This window comes from Protopterus annectens, chromosome 1.part0, assembly GCF_019279795.1.
Source record: "Protopterus annectens isolate FY-2018-M chromosome 1.part0, PAN1.0, whole genome shotgun sequence".
NCBI classification, from domain to species: Eukaryota; Metazoa; Chordata; order Ceratodontiformes; family Protopteridae; genus Protopterus; species Protopterus annectens.
The window spans coordinates 225,650,209-225,672,040 of record NC_056725.1 but is presented as its reverse complement, the minus strand read 5'-3'; the positions used below and the strand labels follow the sequence as shown (position 1 = coordinate 225,672,040).

The 21,832-nt window shown below is 41.8% G+C and overlaps 1 protein-coding gene across 1 annotated transcript in view; it reads left to right on the top strand.

Annotated features, from left to right (window-relative positions):
* Positions 1-6,694: 6,694 nt before the first annotated feature.
* LOC122790561 (serine/threonine-protein kinase Nek2-like) overlaps positions 6,695-21,832 on the top strand; it is a 1,269,183-nt gene continuing 1,254,045 nt past the window's right edge. The window contains exon 1 of the mRNA XM_044058123.1: positions 6,695-7,018. Coding sequence (XP_043914058.1) covers positions 6,923-7,018 — 96 coding nt within the window. The 5' untranslated portion in view covers positions 6,695-6,922. The remainder of the gene's footprint in view (positions 7,019-21,832) is intronic.

The window sequence follows — 21,832 nt, the reverse complement described above, 5'->3', positions numbered from 1 at the left end:
CCCCAGATGAGGCACGCTCCTCATAATGTCGCATTACACTTCACTGGTATGCTTTTCCGCCAAGCACCGACGGTTGGACACAATACCTACGTTGCATCGCCGTGGCGGCGCGTATCTCCGCACTCATGTCCTATGGATATGACACGCACATATGTAGGGTTGCCACCTTTTCAATTGGCCAAGGTGGGACATTTTTAGCACGACGCCAGGTTTTGCATGTCAACACATACCCACGGCCAATACAGAGGACAGCTTATTCACTTTTTGACGGAATAATGGGTTGTAGCATTACAGTTGCTTATTCTGTTTATTATCATATTTAGATGTTTCTTCTACAAAATGACTGTTTTCTGAAACTGATAGCGAATTGTGGGAAATGGTTTTGTCCTACAATCTCAGGACATTTGCCATTTTGTCATTGTTTTTGCAGGACACAACTGCCCAAAGGTGGACTGTCCTCACAACGTGGGACAGGTGGTGACCCTACACTTATCCCGCTACTGTACCGTGGACCGGGTGACCATCCCGACACGCGGATATGTATTGCTGCAGGTTAGCATTTCCATGGCTGGCGCATTTTGCCCTGCCCACCCTCCAGGATGATCGGGTTGTCGGTCACTATGTTTAATATGTGGTGATTTCGCCTTACTTATCTGTGACCTTGCATCCCTGGGTTCCATATTACCCTGTTGTCCTTTCTATCTGTGTATGCGCATATATTTCTACATGTGTACTGATATGTATTTCGGGATCTGTGTATGCAAATGCGCATACGTGTGGTCGATTTACGCCGATAGTGGCAGTGATATGGCTACGCCGCGGTGCTGTTGAACCGCGGCGTGCTGAGGTGTTGGCGCTCCATGCTCTGCTGACTATTGGGTGTGCAGTGTTTGGCCGGTGCCTTTGTTGAGTCACACATACGTCCCACATACACGGTACACATTACGGGCGGATATGTTTGTGTGGCGCCCATTTTACTGTGTGTGCAGGTCAGAGGTGTCAGTCCATGGGGCCTACACTGTCAAAGTATGTGCTATGCGTTCCCTCTTGCCAGGGCGAGGCATATTGGGTACGCCTGTCTGCCTACTGGGCTGGCTCAGTGTGTCCGTGGGCGACGCACGCCTGTGCCTGTGCTTGCCCTGGCAGTTGTGGCGGGCTTGGTGGCCCTCCGGCATTATGTCCCTGCAGCAGCTGTTTCCGAGAATCATATTGTGTAGCATACAACATACTATGAATATGTGGGCACTTGTGCCTGGAGAGTACTGTAAGGCTCCACCGATGTATCCAAGCACCGAACCGTGATTTCAACATCCCAACACACGCCTATGATTATTCTCGCTTGTGCGTGGTGCCTCATTATGGCGCTCTTGCATGTGTGTGTGTGCATTTCTGATGGGTGTCATCAACCACGGCTCCAGTGCGTAGCCAGCATCCCCTTACAAGGTGACCTTGTGTGATGTCCCCACTGGCTAATACCTGATACAGCTGCGAGGCACACCAGATATGGGAGTCGCGGTAGCTTCCAGGGCTGCCAGCACACACATCCATGATAATGCCCTGCGCATTGCAATACCTACCTGGCAATTGATGCAGGGCTTTCCCTTGCGCTTTTTGTAGCCTCTACCCTGCTCCCCAGGTCGTGACTTGTTTTCTATGTACGTACAGTCTATCGCACCCAGGACCTCCGGTATTGTGCCACACGGTGAAGCGGCGATATTGCTAGCCAACCTCCTGAGATGTGGGGAACTATATGTGCTCATGGGCAAGTGGTAACATGGCATCCAGGAACTGGTGAAGTACCCTGGATGCTGATGCCTGTGAGATGCCCATTATGTCTCGTGGGCCTTTGAAGGTACTCTGTAGCCAGTATTCGCAAGCTCACACATACCTTTGTGTCCACTGGGATGGCTCTGTTGTCTCTTGTTCTCAGGCGCGGCCGCACAGCTCCACGATTTGCTGTAACGTGTCCCTGTCCACCCTGTAGCTTCTACTATGTCCAGGTCTCGCAGCCCCTGGTAGGTCACCCTTGCTCTGAACACTCTCCTTCTCCTGTGAGGCCTACGGTAGTTGTCGGCACCACCCTCCGCAACTCCGCCTGTCTCTGCCACATACCTATGCATCACGCCACGGGCGGCACCCAGCATATACATGTTAAAAGTTCCCCGCCTGTTTACACTCCTACGGTGCGGCGCTTGGGAAATCGCGCTGTGTGTTGGGCGCATTCACATTTAGTACTGTTGTGCTGTATACCCGGTGATGTCATTGGGTGTGTCTGTGCGGCCCTATCCATGGATTATTTCCGTGGGTTTTACGCTTTGCAGCTGCAACGGTAATGCCTGTAGTGTAACATTACAGTTGCCTGCATTGCCTTCGCCTGGCATCTTACATTACTGCATCCTGCACGCACTACGGCATATGATGCATTTTATCTGCGGCCGCAGTTATGCTACATCTGTACTTGGCTGTGCTATTTCGGTTCTTTGCTCTTTGCATTTCTACTACATCCCCTATTATCTTGGCTCTCATATGCCTCCCCTTTCCCGTTCTGCAGGAGTCTGCATGCAGACTTATCAGCTGCCGGCGTTTTTTTTTCCTGCTTTGTTTGGTGTTAATTGCTCGTTACGGATACATTTACACTGCTTCCCCATTTCGTCCCATTCTCCGCATTACCTTCCTATATCCCTGGTTGTTGACGGTGAGGCCGTCACATGACTGGTTTCGGGAACGTAGTCATCCTCGTGCACATGCATTTGTACGCGCATTCTGTACTGTCAGCGCATCTATTTCCTAACACGCCAGTCATGATGTTGTGATGTGCATTATACAGCCCAGATTTGCTGTCCTCCAATATCCTTCCTCCTACGGTGGCACACCCCTGTGTGGTTGACATGTATCTGGTGTGGGCCACTCCTCGGTGTAGTACCGCCACGCCGCTTGCTCCATCCTTACGCTGGCCGCTTTTGCGATTCAGTATTATCTGCCTCATTTGCATGCAATTGACTACTAATACCTGGTTTCGCTGCCGAAACTCGCCTCCACTCCTTGACAACCATTGCGCTGGGGTTGCAGCTTTACATACATACTATGGTGTGTGGTGGCTGTGCAGCTGATTTGTGTTCTAATGCTCTTTTCGGACATTATCATATTATTTCATTGCTTTACAACTTCTGTGCACACATCCCGGGGGTCTGCTGTTCTTTCTACGAAGGAGCCATTTATGTCATTTTTTACATTTTCTGCATATTTTCTTTGGACAGTCTCGGTGCCTTTCCACATTGGCATATTGGACCTATATGATACCTGACTTTGACAGCCTTCCGTTACTCCTCCGGTATGTTTGGGTAAATGTAAACCGCTTTTTGGTTTACATTGCCGCACCTTTGCGCTTACGCCTGCGCCACTGCGTGGATCGCTATTGCCCTCATTTGCATGGTGCAATACCGCACAGCGTGTTTTGCATACCTACGCTGGGGGGCGGAGACGGTCCGGCGCACGCCGGTAGTGCACGTGGAATTCATTCATACCTGAATCGCTCAGCAGCCATATTTGGCGTTATAACGCCAACGCTATGCGGGCGCCTGGCGCAAGGTTCATGAATCCCGGGGAAGGTAAGGCCTTGCTGAGTGTAATTATATTGTCTGCCAAAAAAGCAATTACTAGAAAATGGAACTCAAGGTCTAAAGCAAGTGTACTAGAAGTATTGAATATAGTAAATGAGATAAAACATCTGGATATGAGATCTTTAGAAAAGGGTAGGAGTAAATTACATAGGAAAAATGGGAATTGCAGGAACAATACATGCAGAATAACATTTTGGAGGAGGTATGAGGTTTAAAAGAATGTAGGATTTGAATGAGCTATGTTATGTTTGACAATGACTGGATAGATAAGTGATGTATAATGTTTGCAACTAAAAATATGTCAATATGGTTTGTTTTCATTTATATAAATGCATGATTGCCTATGTCATAAGTGATAATTTAACAAAGATGTTTCTTGTTTAACAAAAAAAAGATTGGTACTCACCCATCTTGGCTCCCCTTCCCCAGAAAAGGTGTGATGTCTAGCCCACAGAGTAGTTATATTCATTGAAGGGATGTGGGCATACCTCTCAGCTGTCCCTGATTGACTCAATTTTAGCTCTGTCCCTCTTAATCCCTCCTAAAGCTGGTATTTTTTTTGGAAAAAGGTGGCAAATTACACCTAAGAAATAATGAAAATAATTAGTGCTATAAATTTCTTTTACTACAGGAAATGTATAACAGTTCACATTCTCTCATTCTGTCAGTGTCTCAAGTTAATAGTGTTAATATTTTAAATGTGTCCCCTGATTATTTCTGGATTTGTCCCTGCTTCAATGATGATAATGGAGAACAGGGTTTTAGTTTAAAAAAATAGCAATTTGATGTAGGAGGTTGGGATGGATATTAGGGTGAAATAGGGGGGTGTTTGCTGTCTGAGGAAAGGTCATGACAGGATTGTTGGGAGGAAAATTTTAGTAAAGATTTTAATGTGCATTAAACTGAGCAGCTATTTCAGAGGGAGTGTTATGTGGGGCAGGATTAGGAGTGGTATATATTCGAGGGCAGAGTATATTATTAATAGAAGAACAGAATTTTTTAGGGTTGGAAGACTGATTTAGTAAGGGGTTAGTGAAGTAGATTTTCTTATCTGCAATAATCTGTCTTTAAGTAAGGTTACATAGTTCTTTAAAGTGTTATAGGTTTTGTGGAGATCTATATTTTAACCCTTCTTTCCAAGACCTATCTGTTTCATACATTAGGTGCCTCCTTTGAGTAGCTAACCAAGACCTAGGTTTATTCTTTATTCTTTTTGTTCTAGTTGGAGCCAGACTATTGAGGGTTTTTCAGGAAAGTGAGTTAAATTTGTGTACAGCTTTATCGAGTGGAATGATTTTCAGGATAGCCTAGTCAAAGGAGCTTAGAATTCTGTAAAATGTATCATGGTTGAAATTAGTGAGGCTGCAGGAAGTTGTAAGTGTTGTTTGACATGATAATGAGTCTGTTTGCATATATGGGAAGGTGATCACTGAGGGAGTCAGAGAGGGCACCGCTGGAGACATACTTAGTGGAATCGGACATCAACATCCAGTGGAGAAATGAGCCACTGTTTTGGGGAATAGTTATACAGTGTGGGGGAGGAAATTAGTTGATTCAATACAAATAGGTTTAGGCTAGCTGATGGATATTTTGAAGAGATAATTTGCCAGTCGAAATTAATCTGACCAAGGATTATCTTTTCATTAGAAACTGTATGTATGTACTGTATATATCAGTACCACCAATGTAAAAAAAAAAAAAAAAAATGTTGCTATTCTTACAGATATTTGTATCATATTGTAGTGAATTGATATTCCAGTAATGGGTGTTCTCTATTATCTATTAGCTGTGTTGTTTGATTTACATCTTATGCATCTGCATTTCTGAATGTATGAATTCTATTCTTGTATTTTACTTTAACATAATGCAACCTTCATTGTATTTGTATTGCTTACGGAGCTTTTCTCCCCGGGCCTCCACTGAAAACGGGCACTTTTAAGCCCAGTGGACTTCCCCGGTAATCAAACTGAAAATAAAATAAAAATAAATAAAAATGTGAGATCCAGTTTAGTGATGTTTTCCAGGGTTGTAGCGTTATTACATGGGGGAATATCGAGCATTATAATACATAGCTCTGAACCAATCGGAGACAAATCTCAAGAGAATCAGGGACAATCAGACAGGGACACTTTTAAAATAATAACTTCTAAAATATTAGTACTATTAACTTCAGATATTGACAGAATAAGAGAATGTTAATTAAAATACAGTTTCCAAACTAAAAGTCTATAACTCTAATTACTATCATTGCTCCAACAGTCACCAATTTTAAGAGGGACATACCTAACATTTGATTCAAAATTGGGGATGCCCCTGAAAATCTGTGACAGTGGAGAGGTATGCAATAGCACATAGCTGCATATGGTTATTTACTTTAAGATGGGAGAGTTCAGCATTATGGAATTTAGGAAAAGGTTAATTGTAGGGTAGGGTTTCGAGCATACCTCTCAACCTCTTAGAGCAAGAAATCTGGACAAAGTCTGACATAATGGGGGGACAAAGTCCCAAAAATAGGGACAGATTTTAAATATTGCTATTTTCAACTTAAAATTTGATAAAAATAACAGGATTTGTCTTAGCAAGCATTTGTTTCAGACCTGAAACTAAAATGTATTTCATTATTTAGTGACTTCAGTCCCGTGATCATCCCAGGGACTTGATAGAAAAATACAGATTTTATGCAGAACAGGCCAAAAATATGAGGCAAAAATCTGGATTGTTGAGAAGTATGGTTTCCAGATACTTACTGTACAGTAAAGCTACTCCACGTTTTTTTTTAGTTCCATCAGCCCTGATGATACTTTAACCAGGGAGTGATATTGCAGAGTCGATACATGGGGTCTTAACTACGTATATACACAGTTAACATTCCTATAGTGTGTACATGCTGTTTCTAAACTTTCACGGGGAATACTTACGGTCACACATTTCACTTAGCTCAGTTTATACTTGCAACGTCACGATTGTAAATGTGTTAATACAGTCGTACGTCTTTAAAATCGCGCCACGTCTCGCGCTCCTGTTTCTCAGCAACCAGGCACATTAACTTGTTATGAGAGTCCGACCAATCAGCCCACAGGCTAGCTAATAACAAGAGCCAATCGAGGACTAGCGTCGTAGATACCAATATTTGAAGTATTGTTTTGGTTTAGCCAGATTGTTTGTTTATATGCATTAGAAAGTAAACTTTTATTGACTTATATTTATTTAAACTCTGGTGTTACGTTTGGGTTTCTTTCATTTAATTGTCTTCAACAGAGGACTTTGTAATTTAGAGGTATATTTCGTGGAAGTACTGTGAAATGCCTTCCCGTGTAGAAGATTATGAAATATTGACTACCATCGGGTCTGGCTCATACGGTCGGTGTCAGAGGATTCGGAGGAAGTGCGATAGCAAGGTGAAATGAGTTATTGCATATGCTTCTATACCTGGAACAAAAAGTAATGCCAGTGTATTTAACTCTTCTGTTGCAGTTTATCGGATGACAAATGCCTTTTTAATCCTGTATGCATGAATGGGAATAGTCTTTTAGTAGGTAGTTTCCTGTGTTATTAAAAGGCAGGATTCGTAAACTCCAGAGTGAGGTGGCCCATTTTATAATGCATGAAGTCCTGTCTGGTAGTGGTTCTATTGCTAGTAGTCTGACTTCAATGGACTTCCGCCATCTGACGTAGTTATTGTGGAACTGTAAGTTTGTAGTTGATGGGTAATCTGTGGTGGTTTGTGCATATGTTGTAGCTTTCTGCTGCATGTAGTGTTAGTAAAATGTGGGCTAAATTATAAAACTGATGTATTGCAATTTTGAAGTTTGCATATTCTGTCCAATATTTTCCAGTTAGATATGTTGCGATTTTGTAACTAAAATATTACATATAACGTGATTATTTATTGGGAGGCACGTTTGCTCAACCCTCACTTTCATGTAAGTTGTGCAAATAGGGGGTAGAAGTTTATGAATGTGAAGCATTTGATACGCAAGGAATAGCAGAGGGTCGCTAGATTCACATACGTTACAGAGCTTACATAAGCTATATATGCATTCATTATTTATTTTTGTCTGTGGCTTTGTACTGTAGTGTCAGTAGCTTTATAATGGTGCTTATAACCAAAGCACCCTCCCGAAACAGTTTTGTCTTTACTGTACTCATTTGTAATGTTTTATTACTGCCGCGATAGGACTGTTTTCTTGTTACTCTACGTAAACATCTCAAATCAGTTTTGCTCAGGAACTCTGGGCAAACTGAAAAATAATGGGGGTGGTGTCTTAACTGTACAGTAATTCGCTTTTTGCACGATTGCATTAGTGTGCAGTTTAAAACTGCGTATGCAACTGGCGTTATCTTAACTGATTTTGCTAGAAAATTAAAATGTTTGAGGGACGGGCTAAAAAACAAAATCAAATTAAAATGTTTGAGGGACTGGCCAAAAATGAAGCAAAATAGGGGACGATTGAGGCATGTTCCCGGAAGTTAGCTGGCTTAAATGGAAATGGTATTGATAGTGTACCCCGTAGATGTTCGTGCGGGAGCCCTATAGTAACTGAACCTCCAATGAAATACGGGCGATAGTGTAGTGTACTGGATCACCTTTAGTTCTGTGCATGAGTGGGCGTGGCTCCGGTGATTGGCGTGAAAAGCTGTATATGAAACGAGGCATGATTGACATGCCATTCATATCCTTTCAATGTGGAACATCGAAGAGTATTAACTTTTTAAGACCCTAAATGAGGTACACTTCAGAGGCATGGGTATAAATGCGAAGATGCTCTCAGCAGCACCTTGCACTGTGTGACCTACTAGCGCGCTGCATTTAACTCTGTGATAAGTCTATAAATCATGGAGACTTATAAAGTAACACAATTATATTTTACCTTGCATTACTGCTCCCTGTGCTTTATTTTGCTCTGCGTAGAAATACTGGGAGTGGGGTAGATTGTGTTCGGCTCATCTGTCAACATCTTAATTTCCAAACTCACGGATAAATCCAGTAATAAATCATGGACAAATGGGGGACTTTTTTTTTTTTTTTTCCTGTCATTACTTAAGCATAACCCTCCACCTTTTCTACCTAATTCGCCAATGTTACGAGGAGCTGGGAAAGATGTAGCAGTATTTTGAGAACTTCAGGGACAGTTAAGTAGTCTGTTAAACTTGCATATTTTTCATTGTAATCGTGGATTTTTTCTATGCGCTTCAGTATCTCATGGTCAAACATTTAAATACATTTCTGAACAATGCAAAATCATTTCTGGCCGTTCAGTACACAGCATTCACTGTTTCAGGCTAAGCAATATTTTGGACAAAAATAAGTAAGGTCTCTAACTGTAAATAAATGAATTCAACCATAAATATAAGATAAATATGGTTACAGGCATACTTTGATTTCTAAACCTGTAGTTTCGTGTTTATCATGGCATCGTACAGTTCCGAAACTATGTTCATTCACACTGGATGAATATTGAGTACTTCCAGCTGATGTAAAACAACGGGGGAGGGTTTGGGGCGTTGCTTGCTACTGCGCATCTGGTGAGCTAGTACAATATTACACATCTTTTCTCCGGTTCGGGTTTTTAATCTAGTTGGGAAAATTAATTTAGTGTAAAATAGTTGCAAAACATACTTTTAACCCAATTGATGGTGTGCAGGGTTATAACTCTCCAAATATGTGTAATTTTAGTTTACCTTTTAGGGAAAGAGCTTTTTTTCTGCCAAACTGCTGCGTGCTCTTAACCCCCTAATTAATTATAAGCCCAGTAACGAATTATGGCTGTTGTATGAGGGTAGATATGGGAAGGGGGGTATTCATTATCGGGAATACAGTATTGTGCAAATGTGTTCTACCTAATATAGCTTTAAAAATTAGAAGAATCTCTTTGGTGGGAACCCTAAAGAGGTGCGTGTGTGTTAGTGCTTCCCGAGCATTTTAGTAAACATGCTTGTTGAATGCCAAATCGTTTTGGTGGCAGCTACCATGAACATGAAAAAACTTATAGGTTCATAGGTTCATACTAGGCTATCTGCCCAAGGGCATTTATAAGCCTAGCCCAGAGTTTTGTGGCTTTCACCACCCCTTTAGTTTGAAGGATACTAAGCCCATTATATTGTTGTGCCTCTGTCAAGCAGTGGCACTGAGGTAATCCCTGGGGTATATCTGCGATCTCCCATCCATTGGTCAAGATTTCTCTTTAACAAGGCCAGCGAGGTGCTCTGCCTCACATGTACTGGGATTTTGTTCCACAGCATGGGGAGTCTCTGGGTGATGAATCTGTCCCTCCAACACGTCCTATTAAGTGTTAAGGTTTAAGTCTCCCGCCCTTGTAGTTCTGAGGGATCTAGACTTTTTGAGGTGGAGCATGTTCATCAGTTCTGGGTTGGACATGGCCTTGTATGTCAGGCACAGGTCACCTCTGAGCAGACGGTAAGCGACTGAATAGAGCTGGAGTTCCTTCAGTCGGGCAGCATAAGACATTATTTTTGAGACCCTTTATCCTTTTGGTGAGGAACTTTTGGGGCCTTTCCAGTTGCTGCAAGTGTCGGGTCAGATACATTCCGAATGGGGCATTGTACTCTATCATTGGTCTGAGTACAAGGGGACGATGACCTCTCGATCTAGATGTGAATCCATTCATGATCAGGTGGGCAATGTAGAAGGTCTTCCTAACTACTTTGGTGACGTGAGTGTCAAACGAAAGGTTACTGTCAACCTGGATCCCCAGATCCCTGATGACCTCTTCTGTGCTCAGTGGATTGCCACCTATATGGTAGCTGGGGGTAACGTTGTTTTTCCTGAAGGGTATGACTATGCATTTTTTGGCGTTTAACTTTAGTCCATGGCTCTGGCACCAGTTATCAGTTTCTATGAGACCCTTCTGAAGGATATCTGTGTCAGATGTGTTCTCGACTATGGCACCCAGTTTGCAGTCATCTGCAAATTTTGTCAGCCATAACCCTCCTGTGTTTGCTTGTACTTCTGAGAAGTAGATGCCAAACAAGAGTGGGCCCAGGACTGAGCCTTGTGGGACACCACTTGTGACAGGCTTTGAGTCTGACAAGGCACCAGCAACTCTCACCCTGTGGGTTCTGTCACTTAGCCAGTTAGCTACCCATCTTGTGACGTATGGGTTAACATTTAAGCTGATGAGTTTTTCAATGATACCCGAGTGGGGTATTGTTGAAAGCCTTGGCCAGGTCGAGGTAGGCTGTGTGGACTGCCTTTCCCTCATCAATGGCCTTGGTGACTGTTTCGAAAAAGTCAACCAAGTTTAAAAGGCATGATCTGCCTTTGACAAAGCCAAACTGGGTTGGATCCAAGGTCTGCAAGTCCCCTATGTCTTTGAGTTCATTTATGATCCTCTCCATGGCTTTGCAGATCAGGCTTGTCACGCTGATGGGACTGTAATTTCCAGGGTCAGTGGAGGCACCGCCTTTGTGAAGTGGGACCACAGTTGCCGTACGCCACTCCTTGGGTACGTATCCTGAGGTGAGGCTAAGATTAAACAGCTGTCCTAACTGCGATTTTAATTCTTCATTGAGTTAGTGGAGCACACAACCGGGGACACCATCTGGTCCCATGGATGCTGTGTTTTTCGCCTTGGAGAGAGCAGTTCTCACCTGAGCGTTAGAGATGTTTGAGGGGCTACAATCCTCTGGTATAGATATCTCTCCTTTTGGGGGGGGGGGGAGAAGTTTGCACTGAACCTGTTAGCCAGTATGTTGGCAATGTCTGTAGGTACAATGATTTTTACATCATTTTGAACTAATTCTGAACATATCTGGGAGTTTCTTCCCAGGTTTCTGACCTAGCTAAAGAAGGCCTTATGATTGTCTCTTGAGTCCTTAGCGATTTTTCTATCAAAATTTGCCTTGGATGACTGAGAGATCATAGTTTTTTACTTATAATGATCAAAGGTGTTTTACCTTTTAGAGATTTTGCTCCATCTTGGAGTAGCTTCCTCCTTTTGTTGTAGCTTGTTTATGGCTGGGGTCCACCAGACTGGACGCTTGCCTTTGGTACACAGAGTCTTTGTTTTGTTTGGGATTGCCTGATCCATGCAGTCCTGTAGGTGCTGGTAGAAGGCATTTGTAAGTGATTCAGCAGCTTGAGTAATGGTTTCCGCAGGCTCAGGGGCCTTAAGAGACCACACTAGTCTTCAGAAGTGTGAAGTCGGCTTTTGAGAAGTTCTTCACTGTGGTCTTTATCTCAGGTGGGGGTGGGATGTGGACTTCCAGTGAGATTAGTTTATGATCTGATCTCACCAGTGAGGGGTATACTTCCGGTGTTAAACATTGTGACCCCATGTTCGTGATGATGAGATCAAGTATGTTTCCACCTCTTGTGGGGATGGTGACTAGTTGTTCCATGGCATTTGAGTTTATGAACTCTAGGAACCTCAGGGCTAGAGTGTTGGGGCTAGAGTAGTGCTCCCAGTCTATATTCGGGTAGTTGAAGTCACCTAGTATGATGGTATTTGGAGGTACATTTATCCCCTCCAGTGTTTTCAGGAAAGCTATGTGAGGTTCCTGAGTTTGAGAGGGTGGCCTGTAACATGCTACAAATTGCAGAGCAGTCTTGCCTATGGTTAATTGCACCTGGATGGTCTCCGATGCATCGTGCGTTGCCACCAACCTTGAGGTGTGGGTGTCCTTGAATATGGACAACCCCCCCCTCCTTTCTTGATGGTGTCCGGATTTTGAGGCCGGAACGCATGGTATGAGGTAAAACCTGATAGTGCTGGGGTGCTCTCAGGAGCCTTGAACCAGGTTTCTGTCACAGCACAGACATCTATGTTCTCCATACTGAGAAGGGCCTCGAGTGCGTGCATCTTGAGGTTGAGACTTCTGGCGTTGAGCAGCATTACCCTTAGTTTTTTTTCCTTTTTTGTGTTCTAGGGTGGTAGGTTTAGAAATTGAGCCTTGCCTAAAAAAGGCACTATGGGGGTGGCAAGAGCCTTTGCCAATATCCGGAAGCCCAGGGGTGACAGGTGCAAGCCGTCCCTTGGCGAAGCAGCGTGGCTTGTCCAGCATGTCATCCCAGGCAGACAGACATTGGATGCCCTTTGAATGACACCAGAGTTTAAGCCAATTATTAAAGCTGATAATCTTATCTCTGTATTGTGGCATCATTCTTGAAGGTAGGATACTGCTCAAGGTCAGGGTCATACCTGCCTGGGCTACATAATCAGAGAGCTCCTCTAGGTCTCTTCTCATGTAGTCCAGGGAGGTACGTCTCAGGTCGTTCACACCAGCGTGGACAATGACTGAGTCATACTTGTACCTGCTGTTGAGAGACCAGAGTGCTTGCGTTATGTGGCGGATTCTAGCGCCCGACAGGCAGCTTACTGTGACCTCCTTACTCAGTCTGGTGAGTGGGACGTCAGTGTGTCTGACTATGGAGTCACCAATGACGAGTGTGTCTGGCATTGTTTGGCCTTAAGGGCTGTGACTGTTTGGCACACTGACTATGTGGTCTATGTGTTGCATGTGTTTTGTCTTGAGGTGGCAGTTGTTTGGGTGTCTGCTTTGGTGGCCTCTGCTGTTTTGGTAGATTTTTGATCAGAGCCTCCGAGTATGTCTTTGTGTGTTTGTGTATGATTTGAAGTTGTGATGGTACTATGAGACTGGGCTTGTGGTGTGTGTGGTTTCCTTCTCCTCCTGTCTGGTTTTGCCAGTCCTATGTTGAGAGCTCAGCCTCCAGTTTGGCTGTATAGTTGCATCTCTCGCATGTATTTGTGTTTTGTGGGAGGAGAGGGTTGTCTGTGTACATGAGGCAATTGTAACATTGCCTCAATATTCCCAGATTCACCAGCTGAGCAGGAGAGGACACTAGCAACTGATCCCTCGACATGCTAGAAGGAATAGACAAAAACTTTAAAAGACTCCGGGGTGTGTGAGTGATTGAGAAAGGGATTTTTAGGCTGGTGGGGTGCTAAGTAAAATAAAAGTGCTATATCAAGGTTAAAAGTACTTTAGGAGCAAGTGCTAGGCTTTACAAATAGAGAATCGTCTACTTTTCAGATATGGAATATGCTGGTATGATCAGTAGTACAGTTCAAGGAAGGCTGTTTTAAGGGAAAATTTGAAGAGTGGACTTTAGATGGCCCAAATAGTTTAACCTTGATTAACTGCCGCTGCTCTTGTGTGCTCCTGTGGCAACTCTGTGCTAAAGCGTGCTTTATAGCAGGGGGCTGGAAAATGCAGGAAATGGCCAATGAATTACCAGTTACTGTCTCTAACCACTCCTCTGAGGACAAACTGGCAGCTCAGTACTCCCCACTTTCACTGGTGAGTAAAGAAACTTCCCTCTGGCCACACAAGAAAATGGAGGAACACAGGAACCAAATACAAAGCCCAGGGATCAGCAAAATCTGATCTCTGGAACAACTAGCTAGGAAAGTTAGGAAAGCAGAAGTATTTTTTTGGGGGTTTTTTTTACACACAGACAGAAAATACAGTAAATGCTTGGTTTTTCGACTAAATGCTATCAAAGGCTAGTACACTTGAGTGTATTAGCCTGTAAGTTAACTTATGAGCAAAACTTAAGCTAAGAAGTGCAGTCAACAAATTAAGCTCAGAAAAACAGAACAGGTAATATCACAATAATATAAGCACAAACAGTGGTCGAAATGCACAAAAGGTCGAAAAAAGCAATATAAATGCTTAAAAAATACTTAGAATCAGGAAAGTCGCTTGAAGCAATAATCCTTCACTATTTCTGTCAAGTTGGCTTAACTACTGGTATATGCATTGCTTTTAATTGGCTTTCTATGTCTTTATTCCATTTTAATATGTATAGTATTCATGGAGTAAGGTATACAGTACTGCATCTTCAGATTTGTTACCTCAAACGGTGCTTGGCAGTTTCTTTTGTGTGTGTAACGACTCGTGTGTTGGTGGCTATTTTGTTTTACTATTGGACTTTGTTCACATCTTTATTGGATGCCTGCGCTCTGATCAGTAATATACTTACACTCGTATGCTAGGAGTAACTGCCAGTTTAATTTGCACATCTTCCTGACAGCATAATTATAAGACAGTCTCCCTGTTGAAAAGTTAGTACTTTCACTGAGTCTTGAAACTGCTAAGATCCCTGACAAATAGAGGAAGAGGAAATGGCAAGCATTGCTCTTCTCCCTGAAACTTGTTTTTGCAAGGGCAAGCCCTTGCTCGCCCTTCACCACCCTGAACTTACTAGTAAACTCAAGATTGCTTTTTTTGGAATATTTCCCTCTTAGTATATGAAAGTCCAGATTTTTGGATATCATGTCTCCATATTCCAGGACTCTGCACGAAATGTCAACATTTCAAAACTTAGTTGCCTACTTATGGTCAGTAACTGTTTTTAAATCCCTTTCTTACAGGTGTCTCCTGTTTTCACATCCGAAGCAGCTGTGTTGTGGCACAATTGTTGCTGTACTTCTGTATAGCATGCAAAATGATGCTGTAAGCTTCCATGGCCCTTAAATTTGAGCTTGTAATGCTTTTAGTGCAGTCTAGCAACATTTATTTACAATTTTGCTGTTTTGGGTTAACCATTTCTATGGAGGTAGTATGAGTTTGGGTGTGTAGTTTAAGATTTTTTTTTTTGTGATGGCGGTGCTGGATTGAGGTAGTAGTTATTTGTGACTGAGGTGAAGTTATTGTAGTAAATTACAAGATGGTTTGTCTCTGCTTTCTCATGCAGAAGTAGCTAGTACTTTGATTTGGCTTGTTAATAAAATGGATAAGGAAAACATGCATGTGCTTTACCACATTTTTTTGTAAAGCTTATTGCTCAAAGCAGGAGGTTTGGAGGGTGATGCCCACTTGGTGGCTGCAAACTTGGGACTGTGCTACAAAAATCTTTGAGTCAGACTGCTTGGTAGTGTGACAAGGCTATTGGGCTGTTGAGTGAGCAGAGCAGTATGGCCTTGTATAAAAATCTGAATCTGACTACAGTAGTGTTTTAATATATGAATACTATAGTTTGCAGAGAGTCAGATGCTGTTGGTTCCCTGTCCTTAAGAACTAGGTAAGGAAGTGCATCTTTTTAAATCCCTTATAAACTGAAAATTGTTTATATGGGATGTTTTTCATCAGATGCATCTTGTATGTATGAAATACACTCAGTTTTGCAATCCACTTTTAGCTAACCTTTAAAGTGGTATATATAAAAAAAAAATCTTAACTGAAAGGGGGTGGTTACAGTAACAGAATTCATATAAGCAGTGATGGCAAAAATGGCATCAACTTGCTAAGAATCTAATTTCCTTTTTTTGGGATAGTTCTTGAATGGTAAGTGCGTACAGCTTACTGGAGTAAGAGTACAGCAACAAACACTTTTTTTTTTTGTTTTTTTTTTAAGTGGTGCTAAAAGGTACTTGTGATCTTGAAATGTGTTTGAGCCTTGGGTTTAGCTATTTCCATTTTGCCATGGAGGGCAGGAGGAAATTACATTTGGTAAGACTTTTGAGTTTAAATTGGAAGAAATGTTGGCCCCAACCAGTTGATGCCCCAAGTCACGAAAACTGCTTTTTCTGTTATCTGGGCAACAGCTGTCGTGAGCGGTTGGAATGTTACCACACTGACATGTAGAAGATTCATATTAATACAACTTTTTCTTGACTTTTTTTAGTGAGTTCAATATTTGAAAATTGTCCATAATAGGGAGCATTGGTCCATTACTTTGGCTTTCTCTGCTTGAGGAAAAGTGAACAGTTACAATCCTCCTGAGATTGGAAGCTTCTTGTCAGATGTATTGTTTCATAATTATATTTCATAATTATTCACAAAACTGTGTACAAATGAAAATAAAATACTGTTTTCATCTAATGATGAAACAACTAACCATAGAAAGATTTGCCTATTTGTTCTACTAAGATATGTTTCTCTCTACATATGTATGACTAGGGTTTAGCATGCAAATATTTTCCAGTCCGTGCCACTGACATGTTGACTAGCTGTTTTCTGTTACAAATAAAAGATCGTGCTTGGTTCCTGTTTAGCACATTTTTTAAGACCTTGAACTGCTGAAATGTTCAGTCTGAGCACCTACGGCTGATTTCCTTCAGTATTTAGATTGTCAGCAGTTCTGCTAACTGGTGTTTCAGTATCACCTCTGAAAAACATGAACAAATTGGAACACTGCACTTTCCGACTATGCAAACAATTTTGTCTCCAACTTGGCAGTACTGGTAGTTTGTCTTGCTAGTGCATGATGTACATTAGACACTAGTTTGTAAATATAATGCAAAGAGGAGATGCTAGCAACTTGATAGTCATGTGCTCTTTATTTGAGAATAAAGGTGGGACACCTTCAAGAGTAAGCTTCACAGTGCAAAATCAGTGATGTAACAGTCTCAAAATGGTGTAGTCAGGGTAGAGTGTTTCCTGTTGGTTTCACACACAATGCATCGTGCATACGTGGTGTACTTGGCAGTGATGCTTTCTGGATTGTTGCCATAATGACTGTTGCAATGTGTTAGTAGCAGTTTTATTGTAGGTCACAAGGTTGGTACATAGTCTAACTGGCTTCCTGTGGATATTGGCCACTTACTGAGAACAGAATTGCAGTGCCAGCAACTTGCACTGAAATTGGAAAGGCAACTCTCTTAAATTAGTAATCTTCAAAACGGACATTCTAGGGATGTGGGAAGGAAACTGATTGTGACAAATTGACAAAGTTGCAGCAGTGAAGAGGTTATAGTTGGAGCAGTGTGCTGTTCAGTCTAAACACTGTTGTGCTACAGCTTTTTATTAGATTTACAAGCAACAGCAGCAGGCTGGTGATTCAGAGAGATCTGGTAAACTCTGCCCTGTATGTTATAAGCCCCTTGCAGTCATTCTAGAATGTGTTCTCCATCCCAGGAAAGGAGACTGATTTTTATGGGTTCATAGGCATGTGCTACTCCTAGTTCAGAAGAGCATTTTAGTAACTGGTCTTCCAGTCAAGGAATGCCAAGGTGCATATCTCCAAGCTGAATTTGTTGCTTTTTCCTGATGGTGGATTTACTCCCATAAGTAATTGGTTAGAAATCTATGTAAATGCTTGCTTGTGTTGAGGGCAAAGGTCCTTAGTGCAGGCATTTTTAATGTTAAGTGTGTATGTGCAGGAGGGCAAGCAGGGGGAGGATCTTAAATGTCCCAAAATGCCAAGCTCATTACTGTGTGGAGGAATTATTGTAGCAAAAGGCCTTGACCACATCCGATAAACTGGTGTGGATGGGGTGGCCCATAGATTTCCTTGTATTAAATAATTTAAAATGTACATTAGAAAATGTACTGTAGTAAAATTTGTATGCATTACATATTTTCATTCACTCCAACATTACACGAGTTGCTCACTTACTGCCTTCCCTTAAAACCTCACTCCTGAACATAATTCTGAATGCGTTTCCCTGACAAATGCCATTTCTAAACGAGCTGCTGCTTTCCTCTTCTAAAGATTCCATTCAAGTGCTTTTCTCAAAAAAAAAAAAAAAAAAAAAAAAGTGTTCAGTACTTTCAATTGGCTTTAAATTTTGATTTTCCATTTTCTAGTAGTTTTTTGGTAGCAAATAGCCATAAACTTAAGGCCTTAGTATGTGTAGGCAGTTTTGATCCTGAATCCCAGCTCCCAGTGTTTTTGACTAGTACTCTGTATGGAAGTTTTAAAAGATGACAAACTTGTTACCTCCTTTCCCATCATACCGATCACTTGCTATTTACACACACAGTTTTGTCTGCTTGGGTGTAACATTTTCTTTTGCAGGTGTTTCCAATCAAAAATCCTAAGCCTTCTGGACTTGCATACTTGGGTGCTATACAAATGTCCTTCAATTGTCTCTCTGCTTTTCCAGTCTTTCCTGATTTTAGTCTTTAACCTTCTCCTGAATCTTATCATTGGACAATATAAGACCTACTAATCCTTTAATGGCAGCTTCTGTTCTAGACTGTGCTAAAAACTCTAGTGCTGTTTTTTGACTTCCCTCTGTTACGGTTGCTAAAGTTTTGCCTCCCCTTGACAAAGCCATATTGACTTGCATCCATCAATTTTGGTAACCCTTTTGCTGTTCTCTTGGCTAGTATAGCTAAACAGTTTAGACTCATTTCAGTTTTTAATGTTTGTTATAATCAACTTTAAAAGTTTGAAATTGGTCTGTTTAAGCTTTTATTTTAGGTAGTATAGCCACCAGACTTCCAAGATGCTGCTGCTTCCCCTTTTTAAAATGCTGTTTAAACGACCTTTCACATCTTTACTAAACTTCTAGTACTGGAGAAACATCTTTCCCTGGAGACTTCCCTGTTTCCCTGTAGATGGGACATCAGAATATTGTGTAGAATGTTGACTGACCTATATATTAACTATTGGTTGAGCCTAGTCATACTCTAAAATATTTCTTGACAAGTTTAATTTATGCTTTTTCTTTGTTTCTTTAATATTTCAGAAATTTTATGCAAGTTTGTATACATTTCTACTTCTGTAGGCGGTCTATCATATATTTATCACTGCTGCAGTATCGTTAGCTATGTGGGTAGTATCCTGCCATGGATGTAACTGCTGGCCAGCTTCCAAAGCTCCAGGGCACCTTCATGTGCCCAAACTGTCAGGCAGTTCAAACTGAGTTGACAAAGCCAAGTTGGAGCATGCATTCCTTCAGATCTGTACTGCCACTGAAGAGTGCACCTCTGAGGCTTTTGAAGATTGGCTGGCTTGTGCTGTTCATTTAAGACTGTTATAAGACTGCAATGGGCTATTGAATGGAGCATTTTGTACCACTTGAACAGGATAAGCAAGCAACTCTCCTTTTTTTTTTTTTTTTATTTTTTTTTATTTTTTTATTTTTTTCTGTGGAGGAATTGTGTGATGGGGCTGGTGCATACTACATTGTAACTGGTAGTATTTAATGGCATTTGCTGCTGCTCATTGGGAAAGAGGTACCATTTTCGGCTTGTTAGTGGAACAAATTCAGTCCCATTGTATGTCCTTCCAGCCTCCCACAAGAAAATAAATATTTTTAAGCAAATTACTTTGCCACTGCAGCAGACTAGCAATTTTACCAGTTGCATGTGGGTGACTGCTGTGGCCACTTGTTGCAACTCGGACCGCTCAAATTTTACTCCATACCCCTCTGGTGTAGCACCTACAGCATGCATAGACCAGGGGTTAGCAATGTCCTCTCTGGATGTTTGGGTCCCCTTAATGGGCAATGGAGAGACTCTGTCCTGGGGGAGAGGACTGGGAAGTCTTTCCTGTCGCCAGTCCTGGTGGGGGGGACTGGGGTGCAGCATCTTCATACGACACTTGACCAGCTGTTTCCCGTTCTACTGGTTTCCCCTTAATTTGGATATCAATTGCTCTATCCTGTTGTGCTTCCTGAATAAGTTTCTATACTGAACCTTTCCTTTCGCAGGTACTCCATAACCTCTGAACCTTTCCTTTCGCAGGTACTCCATAACCTCTTTCTATTAAACTTTTCCATTACTAATTTCCTTTTGTACTTTTTTCCTCTTTTTTTGTACTGTAAAGTTTTCCGTATCTGGATTCTTTGCCTATATGTCTGTTCAAATATCTTTGGTGCTGCTTTTTTTGTATTGGATAGTTTTGCTTTTACTTCCTTTTAATAAATATTGCACCATATTAAATCTTTCTTTCCCATGTCCATACTTCTTTAGATGTCTCCTGATCATCTTGCTTTTCCTTACTTTGTGGACTAGCTCCATTTTGCTATGATCTAACCTGTTAGATCTTCTGCATTAAATTCTTCACTTTGCAGGCACACCAACTTCAACATTTAGTTACATATTTTTTACTTCAGTCTTTTCTACATCCCCTCTTTGTGATGGGTGCTTTCTTTATATTGATTTTTTTTCCTTTTGCATAAATGCACCATATCAAATCTTTCCCATGTCCATTTTTTTATACTTTTCAAAACTCTTCGCACTTTTTCTCAGATCCTGCTTTTTCTGAACGGATCAAGGTTTCTTTATCTATATACTGTTTTTCACAAGTCTGTTGTATAGAATACACTTTTTTTATTTTAAGCTTCTGACAGTTCTTGTGGAAGTGTTTTTTCTTTAATTTCTGAATTGCTTTGTATATCTTGTCTGGAAATGTAAATCTTTGTTCATTCATTACAGATAGTACCTCCTGTTCTGCGATACGGCAGTTTCCCAGCTTGTGCAAGCCAAAAGCGCTCCACTAAGAACCTAACCACAATGCCCCTCTCGGCTACTACCTAGTCAGCCGTGTTGGCCATCTCTCAAAGCTAAGTAGACAATTGTTAGCTTTATGACCTTATTCCCTTGCAACTCCCACTCTAATATCATCCACTACCTTTCTTTCCACTCCACTAACTACCTTGATTATAGCAAGCTCAGATGCTCATAAGCCAGTACTTAATGTACAGCACAAACTGCTTCTTGTAACATTTGTTAATGTCTGGTATGCACTTCACAGATAAAGATTCTAGTTGTCTACTGATGTACTATGTTCTTCATCTGGAAATATGTTGTAAGTAATTGCTATGTAAATTGTTATTCACTATCCAATGTATATACTGTCTGTATTTTAACTGTGGAGCTTTTCTCCCCGGGCCTCTGCTGAAAATGGACCTACGTCCAGTCTGACACTCCCAGTCAACAAATTTAAATAAATAATGACAGTTTTTCTTCAGAATTACTAATTTTTTTTAGTAACTGGCCGCCTCTCCTTGCTCTCCCATGGTAAGCTCTCCCTGGTAAACCTCAAGCTAGCAGCTTGGTTGTTCCACTGATGGCAAGGACTCCCGGCATCTAGTCACCAGTAAAGGCCATTATGGTAGCGGCTCACAAGCCTGCTGCCAGAAAAATTTACAGTAGTAAATGGAAGCGTTTTTCTATCTGGGCTAAGGACAAGGGCTTGGACCCCTTTACCGTTCCTGTTCCGACTATATTTATTTTGTCACATTTTTCATAAAGGAGCAAGTGCATCTACAGCCAAAGTACAATTGGCAGCCATTTCCCATTTTCATGTGGGGGATGGACTGGGATCTCTAGCTTCTGCTAAGATATGCAAAACATTCTTGAAAGGAATTTCTCTTTTGAAACCACCAGTTAAGACTGTGGTCCCACCATGGGACTTGACTCTAGTTTTGCAAGCATTGACAAGCCCACCTTTTGAGCCGGTCACCTCAGTTCCTTTGAAAACAGCCTTTCTAGTTGCAATTAATGCAGCCAGGAGGGATTTGGAACTTCAAGCCCTTTGCATGAAACCGCCT